Source organism: Stegodyphus dumicola, chromosome X1 (assembly GCF_044657685.1).
Source record: "Stegodyphus dumicola isolate Sdum_Otavi_A_Nest chromosome X1, ASM4465768v1".
Classification (NCBI taxonomy): Eukaryota; Metazoa; Arthropoda; class Arachnida; order Araneae; family Eresidae; genus Stegodyphus; species Stegodyphus dumicola.
This window is the reverse complement of record NC_140780.1, coordinates 24,137,300-24,157,521: the sequence shown is the minus strand read 5'-3', so window position 1 is coordinate 24,157,521 and position 20,222 is coordinate 24,137,300. Positions and strand designations below refer to the sequence as shown.

Here is a 20,222-nt window from a genome sequence, read left to right as displayed (position 1 = left end):
TACTCATGCTTCATACAGGGTTTTACAAATTTTTCTGTGTTAAATCACGTGCCATGGCAAAAGCTGGTGAGCAATGTGTTTTTAGCTTCTTAAGTTGTAAATCTGCTTTTATTATTTTATTTACTGTTGCAGCAGATGTATTTAAAGATTTTATAGTTTATTTCTGGATTGGTGGATTTTTTTGCTATCAGCAGTGTACTTTTAGACGTACCTTTTTGGGTATTTGTTTAGAGTCTTCTTTCCATGTAGAAATAATGTTGCTTATTTTGTGTGTAGAAACTTTATTATGCATTTCACATTGAATTATGGAATTAGGAACATTTCTGATCAGAAAGTTCTAAAAACACATCCTTCAATCCACACCTTGTTTACATGTGACATTTTGACAGAAGCATAAATTTAAAAGTCAGACAATATTTCTCATTTCAAATATTAAGCTGGTGCAAGAAATGTTTATTCGGAAACAGTATTTTAATTCTTTATCAAAATCGTTCTAAAAATGTGTTAACAGCCTATGTGGATAGGTTCCTTACATTTAAAAAAAAACTGCTTAAGCTAAATGTGCAACTTCAGAGGTTAAGTGTATTTGCAGTTAATTAATGAATTTCTAAATTCTTTTTATAATATAAAATTTAATGATTAAGTGCAAGTAAATTTCTAAACATTCTAATTGTAGAAAAAATTTCCAAATCAGTATATGCTTCATTGATGTACATAAAAATGTATTAGCTTAATATTTCTAGTCTGTAATAAACTGATGTTCACTTAAGTTAACATTGTTTTTATAAATGCAATTTAGTTTTATGTAATATTATCAGTAATTTAGAAAATAATAAACACTACCTAATAAAAGATAAAAAAACGTTTTTTTTTTTGTTAATTGCTTTTTCAGTTTTATACCAAGCTAGTATAAGAAAGGTTGATTTCACAAGAAATCATCCTTTTTATCATCAGAAACAAATCTTAGCATATTTTGAAAAATGAAACTGTTTATCTTCTTTCCCCCCCCCCACACACCGCAAAAAATCTAGGTGTTATTTAGTTACATGTATTGTTTCTGTTGCATAGATATGTACTGTATTTGTACTACATATTTCAGGGTACTAAATTAAATGCTTAAAAAATTGTCTTTTTCAGAGCCTAATGTTGAAAGCCCTCTTAATACACAGGCAGCGCAGTTATGGAAAGATCATGTAGCATATAAGAAGGTTCTGCATGAAAAATATGATATTGATGTACGGAAAAAGCAGGGCTTTTAGAAGAAAAATGCTATCTCGATATATTTTTATTTGAATGAATTTATTTGCATGTTTGTATATTAAAATCCATGATGTCTTCAAAATGTTTCTAATCTGTGACATCTCATTTTTGGAATCAAATGAATTTCATCTGTGTAGTTTTCTGTATAATTTGAATGAATATTTTATGTATGCATAACATGTGTATACTCTTGAGAGGCTGAATTTTTTTTTTTTTTTAACTTTTCTATGTAAACACTAAATAACGACTTTCTCAGTGTACAAGTATAATCTTTCACCTGTGCACTGTTAATAGCAATTTCTTTGTTTCTGCTTAGTGTAAAAAAAATCCAATAAACTCTGAAATGTATTTATTTATACTATGTGTGTAAACTGTTTTTAGAACTTTTGTTTTACCAAAATATAATTCATAAGGTTTTTTTGAAGTTATATTTTTGAGTAAAAATTCCATTTGTAGATATTCAATCATGTTTTACTTTTTTAATTTAATTTGAGACAGTTGTTTTAATTCTGAATAGCTTTATTTTAATCTGTTTAATGTTTTTATCGGGTCCTTTTAATGGGATCTCAATAAAATTTGTGAAATAACTGTTTATGTTTTTGTTTTTCTTCCTCCTCTTTTACCTTATATATTGAAATCTCTGGCTAAGACAGCAGTTTTGCTGATGAATTTAACTGCCTTGACGTTTGCTGCCTTTTAGTAAATTAAATACCGTATTTGACGGCATATAAGACACATCCTTATTTAAACAGCCACACACAAGGAAAAAAAGTTTCAATAGTGTGGTTTCTTTTAGCTCTCACGTTTCATAAAAGCCAAATAAACAATTATTGAATGCAATTACTTTCACGTATGAGACGCAGGTAACTTTTTTTAGACCAAATTTAGGAAAAAAAGTGCGTCTAATATGCCATCAAATACGGTTAACTGAACTACAGTTAAGAGCTTCAATAGGAAATATCCTGATACTGATATTTCAAAGGACAACTAAGTGTTTTTGTTTATTGGATAAATTATAAGAAATCCTTGTTTTTGAAACCATCTTAAAAAAAATCTTGTATATGCAAATATTATCCATTATAATTTGTTATCCATAGCAGCTGTATTCCTTTTATGTAGCTGCCTGATGCTTAGCATGTAAAGCTGCTACTTATGTTAAATTATCAGCAATAACAGAGCTAGGGCTTATCAGGAATTTGAAAGGGAGTTGTCCTTAACCCTTTGTTGCATGCTGTCCACTCTAGTAGACAAAAGTTTAAATTTGTTTATTCTTCTGTAAATGCCTTAACAGATTCCATTCCTGTGTTTATTCATTCTATGTTATTAGAACTTTCAACTGTCGATCATAGATGGCTGTGTAGCATCACTAAGTTAAGCATTGCTATTTGAAAAATGGCTGCTACTTCTGTTTCCAACTTAGTACAGTTTCTCATAGTAAACATTATATAATATCGCTTACATTTTCTTATACTGCCATTTTTTTATTCATAATTAGAAATTTTATTTTAAATACCAGTTTCAGAAAATTGTGAGATGGGTAGATAAAGGTCTACCAAAAAGAGTGAATTGAAACCCAAATGTATTGCTTATCAAGCCAAAACACCACTGGAAATGTATGTTTGGCAAGGAATTACTAGATCATTTGACATTGAATCCAATAGGTACAGGTTACAAAATCGTAGCAAAATAAATTCAATCACAATCGACAAAATGAAGGTATTTTGGGGTATCTGTAATATTCTGTATTTGGGTAATGATCACTGCACACAAGGCAGGAAATGATTGCAAATGCAATGACTAAATCGTTGGGAAGAAATTTGTATGCATGTACGTATGTACATGCTGTCCACTGTAGTGAACAAACTGTAGCAATTATTTGAAACAAAATTTGAATAAAATTTTTTTTTTATTAATACTAAGGTTATTTTAAGTAGAAAAATACATTTTTGTTTAACTTCTCTAGATTATTTGTATGCAACAAAGGGTTAATCTTCTATATGAATGTTTCCTAATGCATCACTTCTTCCCTCGGTGAGCACTAAAAGTATATCTGAAGACATTACCAATTTGAGAGGGACTGGGGAGCTAGAGCAAACATGGAAAATTTGGTGTTTTAAACATTTCTGAAACAAATATTTAAACATTAATATGATTATGCAAATATTAGTTATGTGTCTACAAAAATTAATCGAATCGTATCTTCACGGCTCAATAGTCCAAGTAATGTGGAGGCTTCATTTTTTTATTCTATACAGCTTGTTTTATTACTAGAATTTTAGGCTTATAATTCCTTGCAATGAAATCTTAGTATGTAGTAGTAGTAATATATACTACTGGCCAGTGCCGTGACAGATATCTGGTATATATTGAGAATAATCATTACCATTCTGCTTCAGTATTGCATAATAAAGAGTTACTGCAGTGTAGGTACTATAAATACTTTAAATTTTTGTGTCTTGAGTTCGGTGTCTACTCATCATACACAAAGGACATTTTATTTTTTTAATTGCTCTCAATAAGTATTTGGCTTAATTTTTTTTTAATGTTTGAAAGGGTATTTTCCTAATGACACATAAAATAAGCCATTATGATATAGCTGTAATCATAAGATCCATAACTTTGTGGGTTACCAATTTAAATATTAGTTTATTTCTTCTGATAGTTAAACATGTGAAGCAAGTATTTATCCTGAAATTGATATCTAGTGGATGTCTTCATTATTTCCTAGTGTGTTAATAATTAAATATATATCATGGTCTTCTAGATTATCAAATTGGTAGAAGTTTTTAATCTCGAATTTAACATTACCGTCAGTTAGTTTTGCCAATTTGTAACAACATCCTGATTTGCAACATATTCCTGTTTTTATTCTTAAAAATTTCACACTATTTTTATTATCTTGGCACAATACTTCATTATTTGTACAAAAAAAAGTTATTTGGGTTGTCAGTTGTTTTTTTTCTCTAGATTACATTTAAAAGAAAACCATTAAGTCATTTCTTCAATGAGAAATTATGGTAAACTTCTGCTTTAGGAGTGAAGCCTACTGTATTTGAAAATGTCATGTTCTCACTTCTTCGTCAGCATCGAATGCCACCACATGTCATCTGGCATATATTAGCCAATGAGCGGTGTGAGTGCACATGCTTTTAAGAAATTAACGATCTTCCATTTTAGTTATATCTGTGAAAAAGATAAAATGCTCATGTACTTTTCAACAGTTGTACACAAATGACTATATTTGTATGTAAAAGATTGTGTTCATTTTTATTACCCATTTCTTTATATGATGCACTGCATAACCTGGAATTCAAGGGATTGTTTTATAAATTTTACACATTCTCAATAGTAATTTGCAGAAATATCCGCATTTTTGTGTGGCCAAGGCTTCTCTGTGTATGCCAACATACACATCCCAGTGTGATGTCCTTTATTTTTGGAAAAAGTCCAGCACAGACCCTTGCCATGTAAAAAATACTGTTGCTGCTTAGTTCCTTGCATTTTTCCCAATTAATGCCATTACAATTTTAAAAATTATGTTCCTTATCATTTAAAGTACAAAATTTGCCATGGAGAGATGTAATCTGAAATAGCAAAAAAATTCAATATTCCCAAGACAGCTGTCAGCATTTTTGTGAAAGATATTTACAACCCTTAAGATTTTACTCATTTAAAGACATTGAAGGTGCTTCGCTGTTTGGTCTAAAAATTATCAAGACGGAAATTAATATTTGTGTTATCAGTTTGCAAGAAATTGAGCTGGGACTTGATAAAAGACACGGACATAAATTCCAAGCAAATAAAGGATGTTTTGTGCAGCTAAAACAGCAACGTCAAAGCTGTTGAAAATTGAAAGACAAATGTTCTTGAAAGATTTCTTTATAGGTTATGAAAATTATGATATTTTTTAATTGAAATTATGTTATCTGTCGGATAACATAATTTTTAATAATAATAATAATGATAAAAGGATTTTATCTGTCGCAGGTGAACTATGTAATGGTGGAAAACATAGTAAAGGATGGCTGGCACAAAGAAAATAAAGCTTATTGTAATTGGTAAAGTAAAAACCCGGACATGTTTTCAAGGTTTATTCATAGGAGAGGTCCAGCATACCTAAATGGTAAAGCTGTTCATAAGTGTAAATTAATGTTGCAGCCGAGAGAAGGGCTTTTAAAATGAACCAATGGATTACTAGTATTTTTTCTTGTATCATGACTTTTGCTGCATCATTTCAAGCAACATGATTGAAAATGTTTTGCTGGCCAGTTTCCTTTACGAAATAACTAAAACATCTTGAATTTCTTATGACAGTTTTTGACATAAGGGTTGGTTAGGGAAGTTATCGAGGTTTCAATGTAATTATTTTGATGCAAAAAGAGTTGAAATATGTTTAAAAATCAAGACATCCACATTAGAAGCTGTATCGATGCCCTTCATCTGCTACTAGACTGATGAATGAGTATTAACTGCTTCTGAATTAACAGTAAAATGACCCGTTTCATTGAATATTTAAACAGAAGGCACCACTTGTGCTTACAGATAGAACTCAACACTTGCAGGTATTTAAAATAATGCAAGTTGAAATTCAGTCAAGTAGTGTTGCATTCTGGCAAGGATTACAGAAAGAAGTCATTACAAAGGTTTAAATCATGATAATTGTTTAATCAACATAAAATCCTTACATTTTCCTCCACCAGAATTTAAATTAATCGAAAACGAAGGTCTTGATGACCCTTCCTATTTACCTAAGACTTTCATTTCTAACCTAAAAGCTTCAGCCAACTCTTACAAAATCTCCTTTAAGTTAAAATGAATTTTTACACTTAATATAATTTTCGATAACATTTAAATTTAATTTTTCAGGTCCATCACAGACTATCTCATATCTTCTTCCAGGAATCTGAAAAGAAAAATTGTTTACCATAGTATATTAGAGATCACAGTACATGCATGCAGTACAAAACTAACGTTTTACAATTCACTCTCTTTTTCACCCTGCTCTCCAGCTTTGCTTAAGCGAAACAGTGTGTAAAATTGAAATATTTCGATAACTTCTACCTGCTTGCCAAATACAGTAAGACCCCGCTTAACGCTGTTTCGGTTTAGCGCTCTTTTATTTCAACCCGGGGATTCCCCGAAATATTATGCAGCGATAGGTTTCAAATACATATCCGAAAGAGTGTACTTGTATTTCTTGTTTGGTGCGGTATTGTACAGACATATTTTGAAGGGGTAAATGTGGAAGATGTCGAAGAAATAATTCAAGAAGCAGCGGCTAGTCTTTCTAATGATGAGCTCAAGGAATTAACTGAACAAGAAGAAAACAAAAATGTTGACAGCAGTGATTCAGAAGAAGAGCAAAAAGAACTTTCGATGGCGTTTGTAAAAAGGAGTTTGTCTACCATAACTGAAATAATGGATCAATTCATTGAAAATGATCCGAATTTTGACAGGAGCTCAAAAGTAAGGCGTGGTGTTAGAGATGCTCTATTCGTTTATGAAGAACTTTTAAGAGAACAACGCAAAAGAAAAAGGCAAACAACATTAGATGCTTTTGTCACAAAAAGCCAGAACACTGAAAACGCGGAAGGCTAACTAAATATGACTGACTTAGAATTTTGTTTGTTTTTTTTAAGAATATTCGTTTTGTTATTTATATTTTGTTTTTATTTTTGCAAGAAATAATAATGTGGTATTAATTTGGGCTTTAAGAAATAAATGTTTGGTTTTATTTTTATTAAAAAAACATACTTTTTAAATTTAATACCTAACCAATTTCCTAGCCATCTTCCCCTAACTCCAATATTTACATGTAAAGATAGCCTTGTTTAGCGCTGTTTCGCATTACGCTCTACTTTGATGGAACGTATCCCCTGCGTTAAGCGGGGTCTTACTGTACCTACATGGATAGAATTGTTAGGTGCACTAAACCTCAACGACACCCTATTTCAAAATCTATGTACCTAACATTGACATAAATTTCATTTAATTTTTAAAATATTGACTAAAGATTAATACTTAAAGAAGCTCATTTACAGTATGCTTACTTTCATTTACAATACACACTATCAACAACACTTACTTATACGTGTTTAAAAGTTGAAAATTTAGGTCTGCAGCGTACCTGAGGGAATTTTATTTCTTTTCTGGTATTTAAAATTTCACCAGTTCAGATTATAAGTAATGCAGAAGCGAAATGGCAAGAATTCGCTGCAATATTCTAACCTCAGATTGCACGGTGCACCAAGTCCAAACTTCCCTAACTAATGTAGGTGGCGCTCTCTGTAAAAACACCGAAGTGCATGTACTTTCTCCTAAAATCCATGGTTTTTCCTATGAATTCTTGTTTTATTGGAAACAGTTATGTTTGCTTGTCGAATGCTGTGTCCATTCTTAAAAGTTTTTACTGCTTTGTAGCTTGCTTTTTGTTTGCCTTATCATTCGCGATTTAAAAATATATTAGAAAAAGTTATACAGCTGCTGCTTATAAGTTTTCGGCTGTAAAGAAAGCGATCGAAATTGGAATTCGCGCTGCGGCTAAAGAATTTCAAGTTGACGAGCGATGCATTCGGCAGTGGAAATCCGAACAAGAATAATTAGAGAAAATGCCGAAGAATAAAAGATCTCGTCGAACTGGTGTCATAGCCCGGCCTGTTGTGAAAGAGAATTTAGAGAAATGGACAATAGAGCAGAGAGAAAGTGGATTATCAGTATCAACAGTTAGAATTCGCCTTCAAGCAAAAGTAATGGCTCGACAAATGGGCATTAAAAATTTTTGTTGGGGGACCTTATTGGTGTTTCAGGTTCATGAAGTGAAAGAAATTATCTGTCAGGACCAAAACAAACAGTTGGACAAAAGCTTTCCATGGACTGCCTTGAAAAAAAAGAGATAGCTTTTTTGAAATACACATCTAAGAAAAAGAATAAAATTTGAAAAGAGGGCAAATAATTAATATGGATAAAGTGCCTGTTACTTTTTTTTACTTGTGTTTTGCATTGTGCTGCCAATGGAGAGAAGTTAACCCTTTTGATAATTTTCAAAAGAAAAACAATTCCGAAAGGAAACATCACTAAAGGAGTTACTATTTGCTCCAACAAAAAGGATGGATGTGCAAAAAGAAGTAATGTTGTTTTGGTTGAGAGAAATTTATCGAAAAAGGAAAGGTGCTTTTTTTCTAACCCCGAGGGCTCATTGTTCTGGATTCATTGTGATCCTTTTTAGGGATACGGTAAGATCTGAAGCAAAAAAAACTTAGAAGCAATGTCTCAGTGATACCAGGTGGGCTTACAAAAAATTTTTAGCCGCTTGATCTCACTATCAGTAGAATTTTCAAGCATGAACTACGAAAGCAGTGGGAGGAATGGATGCAAAGCGGACTCCATTCCTACACTAATTCCGGACGAATGAGAAAAGCTTCCTATGAGGAGGCTGCCTTACAGGTCGATAAAGCATGGCAATCAGTCCGATCGTATCAGCTTTCATTAAATCAGAAATCATTGAAAAACATAGTGACGTTGAAAGAAGTGATTTAGAACAAAATGATGAAACTGACCTTGATTGTCATTTGTTAAATTTATTTAAATCTGACATCGATGAGTCGGATTTTGAAGGTTTTGTATAAATAAATGTTGTTTAATTTAATTAGAAAATTCTGTTTGTTTTTCTAATTTTTTCATAATATGGTAATTTATGCTGATAAACAAAGTTTACCGAAACCGTAAAAATAACATCTGTTAGAAATCATCAGAGTTCGTTTTCGGCAAGTTCAAGGCAAGATATTTCTTCCTTATTTATATATTACTGATTATATTTATGTTGTAAATGTTACAAAATGTTATCGATGATGATCACATCAATATGGCAGGGCATCAATTGGCTGAATAAATAAATATTAAGGGCCATGTTTCGGAAGGCTTTGCTGCGGCGTATACGGCGGTGCGGCTTATCCGATGACCTTTCATTTCTTTTCAGTCAATTATCATGTGTGCGACGTATACACCAAGGCGGCTTATCTACCCGAAATTACGGTAAGTATTATTAAGCGACATCCGAAAAGTAAATTATAATTAGCTGATCACGGGTCTTCTTCATAAATTGAATAATTTTAAGTATCTGCCTTAATTGTAATTAAATAAAAACAACCGAAAATAAAGAACAAATAGTTAAAAATCTTTAAAAAACAGAATGAAACTGCAATATTATACTCGTACATTCAAAGGGGAAACCAAAATTCCGAATCTCTTATTTGATACTGTAAGGTTAAACTCACTCAGCTATCTAACAGTGGCGTAGCTGGGTGGGTGGGTGGGGGCATGTTTATGTTTTGAAATAATTTCTGTTGTTGTTGTTTATTCTCACTTGTCTGACGTAGCCAGCGCAAGCCCACGAAATTCCTCATGGCAAGGAGCACTAGCCTGCCGTTGGCAAAATGCTCAGTCCCCCCCCCCTATTTTGATGCAGAGCACTCCGGTGGGGACGGAGTCCGAGGGTCTCTCACCCCTCTCCCCTTCAACAAAACAACACGAGGACTTTCGGTTCGCCGCATATTTATTTAGACTGTCGCCATGCCGAACCGACACTGTTCACTTACAAACATCCTTGCCTTCTACGGGATTCGAACGAGGGCCCTTGGGTAGAGCAGTTAGTGACGCTAACCACTATACCGATTGGGTGGCGAAATAATTTTTGTTCTTGGCTAATAGAAGGAGCCACGAAATATTCACGGTTATACTTTCAATATACTATACTAGCAGCGGTTCTCAACCTTTTGACTAATGCGAACCATGCAAACAAAAATTTAAAATCTTTAATATCACCACTACATTTTACAATGATTATTTTTCAATTTCTCAATAGAAATATTAAAAATAATATATTTTGCCATTTGCACAACATGTTGGCTATTTGTTTTAAATATGCACACATTAGATTAAAAATTGGTTTCCATTTTAATTATCAAAATTTAGTTTATAATACTTTAATTCTAAAATTTATCGTGAAATTTCGGCCTGTTTAAGAGAGATCAATTTCTTTATGTCTGGTCATATTTCACTTAGCTTTAAATCGTAACCTAAGATCCACTTTTAATTTTGTTCTGTATTTTTTTTTTTTTTTTTTTTTTTTTTTTTTTAACCTCAAATATAATATGGAAGAAAATCCTTATTCACACAAATAGGTTGTACAAAAAAGGAATAAAAATTTAATAGCTTTATATAAGCCTTTACATTCTTTTTTTTTTTTTTTTTTTTTTTTTCCAGTTCAGCCTAAAGTTAACAAGTGTGTTATTTTTTAAATCTTCAGTTAGAGTTCAGTCAGAAAATTTCTATCACTTGTTCTTTTTCTTCAAGAGATATTTTAATTTAATAGTTAAAATACTTTGTTTCTTTGCATAATACCAAGGTACGCGTACCACCGGTTGAGAATCGCTGCTTTAAAGCATTAACTTTTTACTTAGTTACAACTTTATAGAGAAAGGTCATAAATGAGTGTATAGTTGCGTTCGTTAGGGTTCGTAACAGACTGAATGCACACAGAATCGACTGTAGATTGACGAAATTTATTTTACAAAAAAGGAACAATTTACAATTTTGGAAAAGGGAATTCTTCATACATTAAAATCAACCTCTCACCCACAAAGAATGGTATGGTCGAGAGCTCGAACAGAACAATATAACGATAGTAAATAATAGAGTATAATCAACGATACTCTATTATTTACTATTAATAAGAATAATCAACGATAGTAACATCAATAAAAAGTGAAGATCAAAAGGATTGGGACAGAAGAATTAGAGAAGTTTGAGAAAAACTTGAATAACACAATAAATAAAACTATTGGGAAAACACCATTTGAAATACTTCATGGATATATACCACGGTTTCAAGATGGAGTTTTGAGATTACTTGCTGATGAAGAAGCAGAATTTTGAAAGGAATCGGAAAAATTACAAAAAGAAGCTAGAGAGCAAGAAAGAATGAAAACTTATTATCACAAGAAGAAATCGGGATCTCTATCATTTGAACAAAGAGAAATAGTAGTAGTTAAAAGCAATTCAAAATCTACAGGAGAATCAACCAAAACTCAACTTAAGTATCGTGGTTCAATGTTTGCGATAGAAGAAATTCCGGGCAACTCTTACAGAATATCACAACTAGAAGAAGCCTGCGATTGTCGCTTTTATGCATCAAGTGCTCATGTCAGTCAACTAAAATATTGGAAAATTGCAAAAGCAAATGATGACGGTGACGAACTTAAAAGGCCCAAGCAAACAGTGCGTAAACGATTGCGTTATAAAGACTTCGTGTAAAGACTATTTATAAATTTTTAAAAATCTTTTTTTAAAATTATATTTCATTTTATTTTTTTCCTACTTATTATTATTATATTTTGTTGTTGTTTATTTGTTGTTTTAATGTATGTTAAGATTTGGTTCAATTGAGGACAATTGAAAAGTCAGGATGGGCAAATGTAAGCATAATTGTAAATTATTTATTGTTTTTAAATAGAATATCTACTGAGAAACGGCAACATCTAATTTCTGGATGTCGTTCTGTTTTTTTATTCTGATAATGTACGATTGAAGTGTGTGTTGGTACGATGTAGTAAGGACATCTGTTATGATATGTACGTTTAAGAATGAGTTACATGTACGTTATAAAGTGACGAGTACGATTTATCTTTTAATAAGTATTTGATTGTCTTTTAAAAACGTCTTATGAGTGATTAATTTAAATGCAAAAGGAAGCTAACACTTAGATATCCTCACTTGAAATAAAGTAAAAGTATACTGGCAACTTCGTAAACAACATAGATAAACTACTTCCTACTTGGACAAATAAAGGTAAATTTTCATTAATTTTTGTTTTGTGGAAATCGGCAATACTTTCTTCCGCAAATTTACTTCAAATTGGATAGGTATAAGTTCTATTCACTTTACTTGATCTACGAGGGTGGGGGATAGTCATTTCTTCGCCTATTCTTTTTTCGATTCGGTCCTTGGTCTTCGTCGATTTCCTCTGACCTTCGTGAATTTTGGTGATGCTAGTCACTTTCTTGGAAGTTTTTCCTGGAATTCCTGGTTTGGATTATCCCTGTGGCCTCCATCTACGTTTCCCGGCCGATTTTTTTTTTTTTTTTAAATTTCCTCCACAATGAATCTTCGTTCGCCGGCCGTTTTTAACGTAGGTTCCTGCATTAACTGGCCACATTACCTCCCGTCAAATCAAACGTCCTCTTATGTTGTTCGCCCTGACTTTTTTCTTTTCGCCTTCCTTCAAGCTGCCTTTGCTTTTCACTTAGTTGGTCGTGACATCTCAGAAATACTTAACCTTGAACTACTGGCATGTACCTTCTTGGCCTCCTCTTCTCTGTAGCTCTCCTTTTGAATGAATCACCCAACCTGGGCGTTTCTCTTTTTTTCTTTCTCATTCCCGAAATCCTTTATTTTACTTTGCTTTTCCAGCTACGTAGACGCCGCAACTTAATCAACCAACTTTTCGGATGATCCTGCACTGATCACGCCAAGGAATCCCTCTAATACAGCTTTCATGAGCAGAATCTCATACCGCTCGTAATATCGCTTCAACTGGTCGACGTTCGATCTCACAAATTCGTATTCTTTCTAACACAACACTTTTTCTCTGATTCTTTAGCTCAAAAATGACCCTTCTAATTTCGTACAGAATTTTCCCACTTTTTCCTGTAGTGTACAAGAAAGTAAATACTTAAATTTTAAAACCTTTTCTCCAACCTTAAAATCGACCTCATGTCTTTTAAGGTAGTAAAATCTGTGCTTTTCACTGGCCATATTTAAATTACATATTGCCTCATCCAGAAACTTCTGATTGTCCGCCATCTTAAATTCTTTCGACATTTTATCAACAAAATCATACACAAACAGACACACACACACAAAAAAAAAGAGTTTATTGAGCGGCGCACTTAACTTCCTCCCAAGAAATAGTTCAGCCGCTATTTTACCAGTGGTTCGTTATTAGCGGATCTTAGTGCATAAATGAGGTCATTAACACAGCATCGCTTGTAATTTCTTACATAACTCCGAATAATTTTAATTGTTCCCATTTACCCGCTATGCGATATTTTGAGTGTGGTTGATAAGAGACCATTTTAAAATGCTTTGTGTCAAAACCCGTACACATTGCCTCAAAAATCTAACTAATGAACTGTAAACCATTATCCCAGACTACTTTTATTGGAGCTCTATATTTTGGAATGAATTTATTTCAAAACGAATCTGCAACAATCTTCGCGGACGTCCTTTTGAGGGAAATTATTTCTGTCCACTTCGAGCAATGATCAACAATCACAAGCAAATATCTGTTTTTATTCTTTTCACAAAGTGGGGAAGGATCTAATACACTGGTTATCATAAATTAAGGAAAAATAACAAAAATCACGATTACTGAAAAAGTTACATGTAGAATTTAATGAAACTTACCCACAATATACAACACATAGTAAGGTATCAAATAACATAAAAATAAATTACCAGACAATTAGGGTAGTATAGAAATTAGCACATGTATAAAATGAACAAATCGAAGGTGTCAGTTTGCTATAGGAAAAGTACCTTCAATAGGGAATATGGTCGCCTCTAGAAGCAATACAGCGATGCGTGATGCTTTTAATTATGCGGTCTATCAGTTCCATAGGAAACGAGAGCCATTGCTCTTGCAAAGTTGTTGCAAGTGCGGCAAGGGTCTGAGGGGGCAGACTGAGAGCAGGTAGACGTCTCTCTAAATCGTCCCAAACGTGCTCGATAGGATTCAAGTCCGGGGATTAAGCTGGCCACTCCCTGCGCATAATTGTTTCCTGTTCAAGATAATCATCTACGATGCGAGACCTGTGTGGTCTTGAGTTATCGTCCTGTAACAGGAAAGCATCACTTATTGCCCAGGCACATGGGCGCACATAAGCATCAAGGATGTCATCTCTATAAACCGGAGCATTCACGGACATGGAGGTCTGTGCGTCCACCCAAAGAGATGCCACCCCAAACACAGACACTGCCCCTTCCGTATGCATCTCTTTCATAAATGTTTGACGGATGATAACGGGTTCTAGGTTCTCTCCATATCAAATAACGCCTGCTATCGCTTTCTAGACTAAACCTGGACTCATCCGTAAAGGGAAACGCCCTCCATTGATCAGGCGTCCAGTGGACATGTTGTCGTGCCCATTGAAAACGGTCCCTTCTATGGCGTGACGTGAGCGGCACACAAATGGCTAGTCGTCTCACACATACAGACCACCTTCGTGAAGCCTTATACGCACAGTTGACATTGACACGAACCTTCCGGTGGCTGCAGCAAGGGAGGATCTAAGAAGCGTCGGAGTAGCGGTTCTATTCCTGCGTGCACATAATGTCAAATATCGGTCATCGGTGCTCATCGTAGCAGTTGGCCGTCCTTGGCGGAACCTCCTAGATGCCGAATCTGTGGTTTGAAATTGCCTCCAAAGTCTATGAACCACAGAAGAACTCACATTTAGCCATCTGGCCACTTCTGTTTGACTTTGTCCTGCCTCTAGTCTCCCAATGGTTCTCCATTGCAGTTCTGCAGGCAAATGATGCCTGGAGGTTATTGTTAAGAATTGGCTATCTCAGATTTTTTATGTCACTGTCACAGTGAAATATGTGGGCTTGCTCTTAAACGTGGACTTTTATGCTCGCAGATGACGTATTCCGAAAGCAGCGCCACTAATTTGCTTATTGCAGTTTTCCTCAGCTACTCTTACTTGGCAACATATTCAAATTTTACATGGTTTGGCTTATTTCTGAGAGATTTTTCCTTAATTTATGATAACCAGTGTAGATTAATTTCTAAGACTTCATTAGGAAATTTATCTTTTATGCTACTTAGTTACTCGTCCAGGCTGTAATTAATATCGTTAAATAATTAGCAAGTGTTACAAGACTTCGCATATTCAGCTGCAAATCTTTGTATCCGTGGAAAATAGACAGCTTCCCAATCTACATTGCTGCTTTATTATTATTATGAGATGGCCTTACGAAGGCGCATCAAGCAGTTCAAATAAAGCAGTTAATATTGAATTCGCGGGGATAAACTGTCGTAATTCACTGTTTTTATTTGTTCCATTTGAGTTAAACAGACGGTTGTCAATGATTTGATAGTTGGCGGCTCTGTTCCTAATTTCTGTTACGTCATGATTTTCAAAATGATCGCATCCTCCAAATGGGCATAAATATTTTTTAATTCTAGCTCTGCTTGTAGTTTTGAAATAATTGTTACTCGTGAATCTTAAATTTTGAAGCCAACCTAGAATACTTTAATTCTTTCCCATCATTAGCTGACTTAATTCTTGATAATGCATTTGCCACATTTTCTCTCCCCATAGTATATTTAATTTGAAAATCGTATCCTTGTCATTAAGAGCCCATCTTATGAAACAAATGTTTCCCAAAATACAGACGTACTATGGCCGCATGGTCTGTGTATATGGTAACTGGTTCCTGGCCAAAATAAATTCTAAATTGCTAAACAGCTAACAAGACAGCTAGTGTTTCTTTCTCAGTAGCGGCGTAGTTTCTGCGAGTTGTACTGTGTTTTGCTAAAATATGCTACCGGTTGATCATCTTGTATAAGCACCGTTCCTGCCACATAATGAGATTCATCTGCGGTGATTACTAACTTGCCGTCCGCTTCAGGAAATTTCAAGCCGGGAACTTGGATTAACAACGCTTTAAGTTTTTAAAAGCTGTCTTTGCTTCTGCCGACCTAATGAATCTAAACTTTTTTCCTTTCAAAATTTAATTAGAGCTCTGCTATGTAAAATCTTTAATGAGTCTTCTACAATAGAAGCACAAGTAAAAAAATAATGCCAATTTCTTCGCTGTGTTAGGTGGGGGATAATTTTCAATCTCTGAAATTTTTAATGTTTGGTTTCTTGTTTCATGTTCTGATATTTTATATCCCAAGTACCAAATTTCTTTGGTCGCGAATTCACACTTTGCTGCAATCACTTTTAAACCTGCTTCTTTTAAAAGCGTGAAAACTTCGAGCAAATACTCAACTCATCAATTAAGTTGCTTGTGAGATTGATGTCATCCAAGTATACACATGTTTATTTGTCAAAGATTATGTCATTTATTTGTTTGTTATTTCCTAAACTGTGATCTTAAGAAAGAATCGTAGAAAGAAAAAGACAACTAGTTATCACAATATATATTTATTTTCGATGTTCAGGCTTCTCTCCGTCAGCTGAAATGCCCATCTGGAGCTTTGTTGACAAGACTGTTGTTTGCTAACACGTTGTAGCATAGCTAGTGACACATTTGCACAAGCATAATTAATATGTCGTTGAAGGTCCTGCAACGTTTGCGAATGGGGTTACATACATCTACAGCTTCAGTTATCCTCAAAGAAAGAAATCAATTGGAGTTAGGTCAGGTGAATGTGGAGGTCACTCTTCGAAACCACCATACCAAATTATTCGTTTTTCACTGGTAATACAACCATCTCACAATAATCATTTTTCGCTCCATGACTACGAGCTTCAGCATACGTGCGCGATCTGCATATTGTCTATTTTTTTTTTTTTTTTTTTTTTTTGTAAAGACGATAAGCACAAGCATGCACCCCGCGGGGTTTGAACGACAATCCTCTAGATTGTGAATTACCTACAACATGGGCTCGTTTTTCGTCCTATATACGATCTTTTTCGCTTTCCTTTAAGTTTCGTGACATCACGGTTTCGAAACTCGAGAAGGAAAGAAATATTGCGTTTTCAGCTTTCTGATCACTCATATTCACAAGGTGTCTGTTCGTACTAAATGTGATTCTCTACAACTTTGTCATTTACTTTGTCTTATCTCCTACAGCTTTCGAGATAAGAATGGTAACTCAGCCGTTTTCTACTAGCTCGCGCTGTAAATGGTCTCATCGAGTAGCGCATAGCTACTCTACTACACTTAGACGCCTCTTTCATTAAGACAGCTGCAGCCGTTCGGCAGTTAAACGGGTGTTACCGGACTTAGGTGGGCACCCTATATATATATATATATATATATATATATATAAATGCCTGCCTGTGTACAAGATATTCGTAAAAAGCAGCTAGAATATGGTAAAAATTAACCTCAAATATATACAGGATGCCACTCGTTTACTTGCTGAACAGCTGCAGCTATAGTCATAATAGTGGTATCTAGGTATAGGAAAGTGGCTATACGCTGCTCGATGAGGCCGCTTACACCGTCACCTAGTGGGAAACCACGGAGTTAGTGCTCCTATCTAGAAAACGGTACAAGTTAGGAGAAAAAAGGAAATTACAATAGTTGTAGAACATAATCGAGTTAGCACGAAAGGACATCTCGTGGACATGAATAAATAAGAACACAACGTTCATTTACTTGTTCATGATTTTCTACACTTTGGGGGCAGGAAACGCTCTTAGAAGAAAAAAATAAAACACCTAGTTATCCCAAAATACCTTTATTTTCGACGTTCAAACATCTCTCCATCAGCTGAAATGCACATCTGGGACCTTTGTTAGAATTTGAAGTTGCACACATTGTAGCATAGCGCGTGACATGTTTGCAGAAGCATTTATAATACGTCGTTGAAGGTCCTGCAATATTTGCGGAGTGGTCGCATACACCTGCTGTTTGAGGTATCCCCACAGGAAAAAAGTCAGGTGAAATAGGACAGGACTAAGTGTGGGAAGCACCAACACATCCCCATTGGCATAACTGGTGTCGCTCCTTCACACTAACCATCTTGAGAAAAAACACCTCCACGGGCGCACTTACGCCACGCATCAGTGTTAATTGAAAAATTATCATCAGAGCAGGCAGAACTTGTGGCAGAGAGCATGGCTGGGGGATACAGTTACTGATAACAATGACATTACAATGCAATACCATACATTACAGTTGAGGGTGAAAATAAATATAAGTACACAAATAAACAAATAGAATTGAATGGAAAAACATTAAACATTATTAGCTTAGTTAAGTTATTGTGATATTAATGTGATGTAATTTGGGACAGTGTAATACATATTTGAGAATTGCATTGTGGGTGTTGTGGGTTTAAGTTGGTAGGTCTGCTCAGTGTGCAGTGTCAGTACGGAGTTGCAGTTCATCGATTGAATCAAGAGTTCATACATACAGTAGAGTTCACCAGTTCGAGTTATGCCATTTTTTTATGTACATAACTGTGGTCGTATTGTCTAGGTGCTAAATCAGTACTGGCCTTGATACACTAAGATATTCTATTGCATTGACTATAAAGGCATCCACATTGGAGAACTGGCATTTGTGCCAGAGAAGGAGAAGCATTTATATGAGTTATGGTGCACACAGTTCCAGGCCGTGATGTTGGAGTGTGTCAATTATGTTTTTGATACTAATGTGGACTTTCCGGTGCTTTATCAGGAAGCATTTGAAATCTGTTCCTTGTGCTGTGGGATGGCCGATATGATGGTCTGCTGTTATTGGTCATTGGAATAAATAATGGTCTGGATCTTCCGGATTGCCACAAACGCATATTTCAGTCTCTGAAAGGTTTCGCTCATAGAAGTACTTTAGGTACGGTCCATGACCAGAGATATATTGAGAGACATAATAATTATAAATGGTGCTCTCGGTATTGACACATGGGAGAAGTGAATGCGTCTTTCTGTCTTGTGGCCCTTGGTCCCATTGCCTCTGCCACTGTTCTTTGTCCATCACTTTTAACGTAAACTTCAGTGCGGAGAATGGCCATAGGATGTGGATGGTAGTGCCTGACTGTTCGAGGGCTGCCTGCTTTGCCAGGAAGTCTGCTCTTTCATTCCCTGCGAAATTGCTATGACCTTTCGTCCACGTAAGAACAAAGTTCTTTTGGCTGGAAATGATGATTGTTTGTATTTGTTGGGATATTGGTGAATTTGTGCAGGGATTTTTAATAGCATAGATTGAAGATTGGCTGTCACTGATGATATGGACTGTGTCTGTTGGTAGTCGGTGGAGCTCTTGCATACTGTAGAGGATTACTGTCAGTTCAGCTTGGTGCACGCTGTTTAGATTTTTAAGGTGCCCTTGCCATTCTGTGTGTGAGCAAGGTTGTATTGGATGATTGCAGCGCTGCCAACCTTTTGTTCGATCTTTGTGTCAGTGAAAGCCGTGTATTCCGTTGTGGGTGGTGGTTTGTCGAAAATGCAGTGCAGGTTTTGGAGATTCAAAGTTGGGTGATGAAAGTACTTTTTAGGCTGGTCTTCGTAGTCTGTTGGGTGGAATGTGGTATCATTAAAGTTAGTTGTTTTCTTGAGTTGAAGGACTATTGCGGAGATTGCGTCCATTTGCGCTTGGATTGCAAGCGGGAGCACACCTGCTAGTGTCTGTAGGTAGTTGAGAATGCTCTGGTGATATTTATAAGGAAAGGTATATGTATGGCGTTTAGAGCTCGCACCTTTCTGGTGGTCATAGGTATTGCCCCAATAGCGGCTCCATATGTGATGATCTTGCTCACCATTGTTATATATGTAACTGTAACTGTATCTATTATTATCTTTAATCATAACTGTAATATAGAATAGTAGATGAGCAATGTAGAATAAACGATGTTTGTGTACATCTTGTAATCATCACTGAGCACGTACCCAACACATATATAAAAATACAACACAACCATGGTTGTAAGCAGTATTTTCATAATTCAGTGGTTAACCCCATGAGTAACCACACATTGTCTTCAGAGCTTGTGCTATTTTCATAGTGGTGAGTTTTTTATTATGTAAGTGCTGAACCCAGTTGAACTTGTTATCAATGGTGAGGTTGAGGTAGTTAATTGTTTTCACGGAGTTGTTCTCTGTTGCTGTTTTCCTGGAGTTGTTCTCTGTTGTGGCTGTTGATAATGAAAGCTACATCGTCCGCAAATGCTACGATTTTTGTGTGGGCAGGCTAGTGATGGTCGATAATATGGTCGAAGGTGAAAT

The 20,222-nt window shown here is 34.9% G+C and overlaps 2 protein-coding genes across 4 annotated transcripts in view; one reads left to right on the top strand and one right to left on the bottom strand.

Annotated features, from left to right (window-relative positions):
- Positions 1–1,848, top strand: part of vih (ubiquitin conjugating enzyme vih) — a 44,113-nt gene extending 42,265 nt beyond the window's left edge. Inside the window, exon 5 of the mRNA XM_085808595.1 lies at positions 1,138–1,848. Within this exon, the coding sequence (XP_085664721.1) occupies positions 1,138–1,259 (122 nt within the window). The 3' untranslated portion in view covers positions 1,260–1,848. The remainder of the gene's footprint in view (positions 1–1,137) is intronic.
- Positions 1,849–5,904: 4,056 nt separating this feature from the next.
- LOC118193382 (mitochondrial import inner membrane translocase subunit Tim21) overlaps positions 5,905–20,222 on the bottom strand; it is a 54,096-nt gene continuing 39,778 nt past the window's right edge. For all 3 annotated transcript variants that reach the window (XR_004758915.2, XM_035364478.2, XM_035364471.2), the window contains one exon: positions 5,905–6,163. Coding sequence is in view for 1 of the 3 variants with exons in the window: in XM_035364478.2 (XP_035220369.1) it covers positions 6,068–6,163 (96 nt within the window). In the remaining 2 variants the exon portion in view is untranslated. The remainder of the gene's footprint in view (positions 6,164–20,222) is intronic.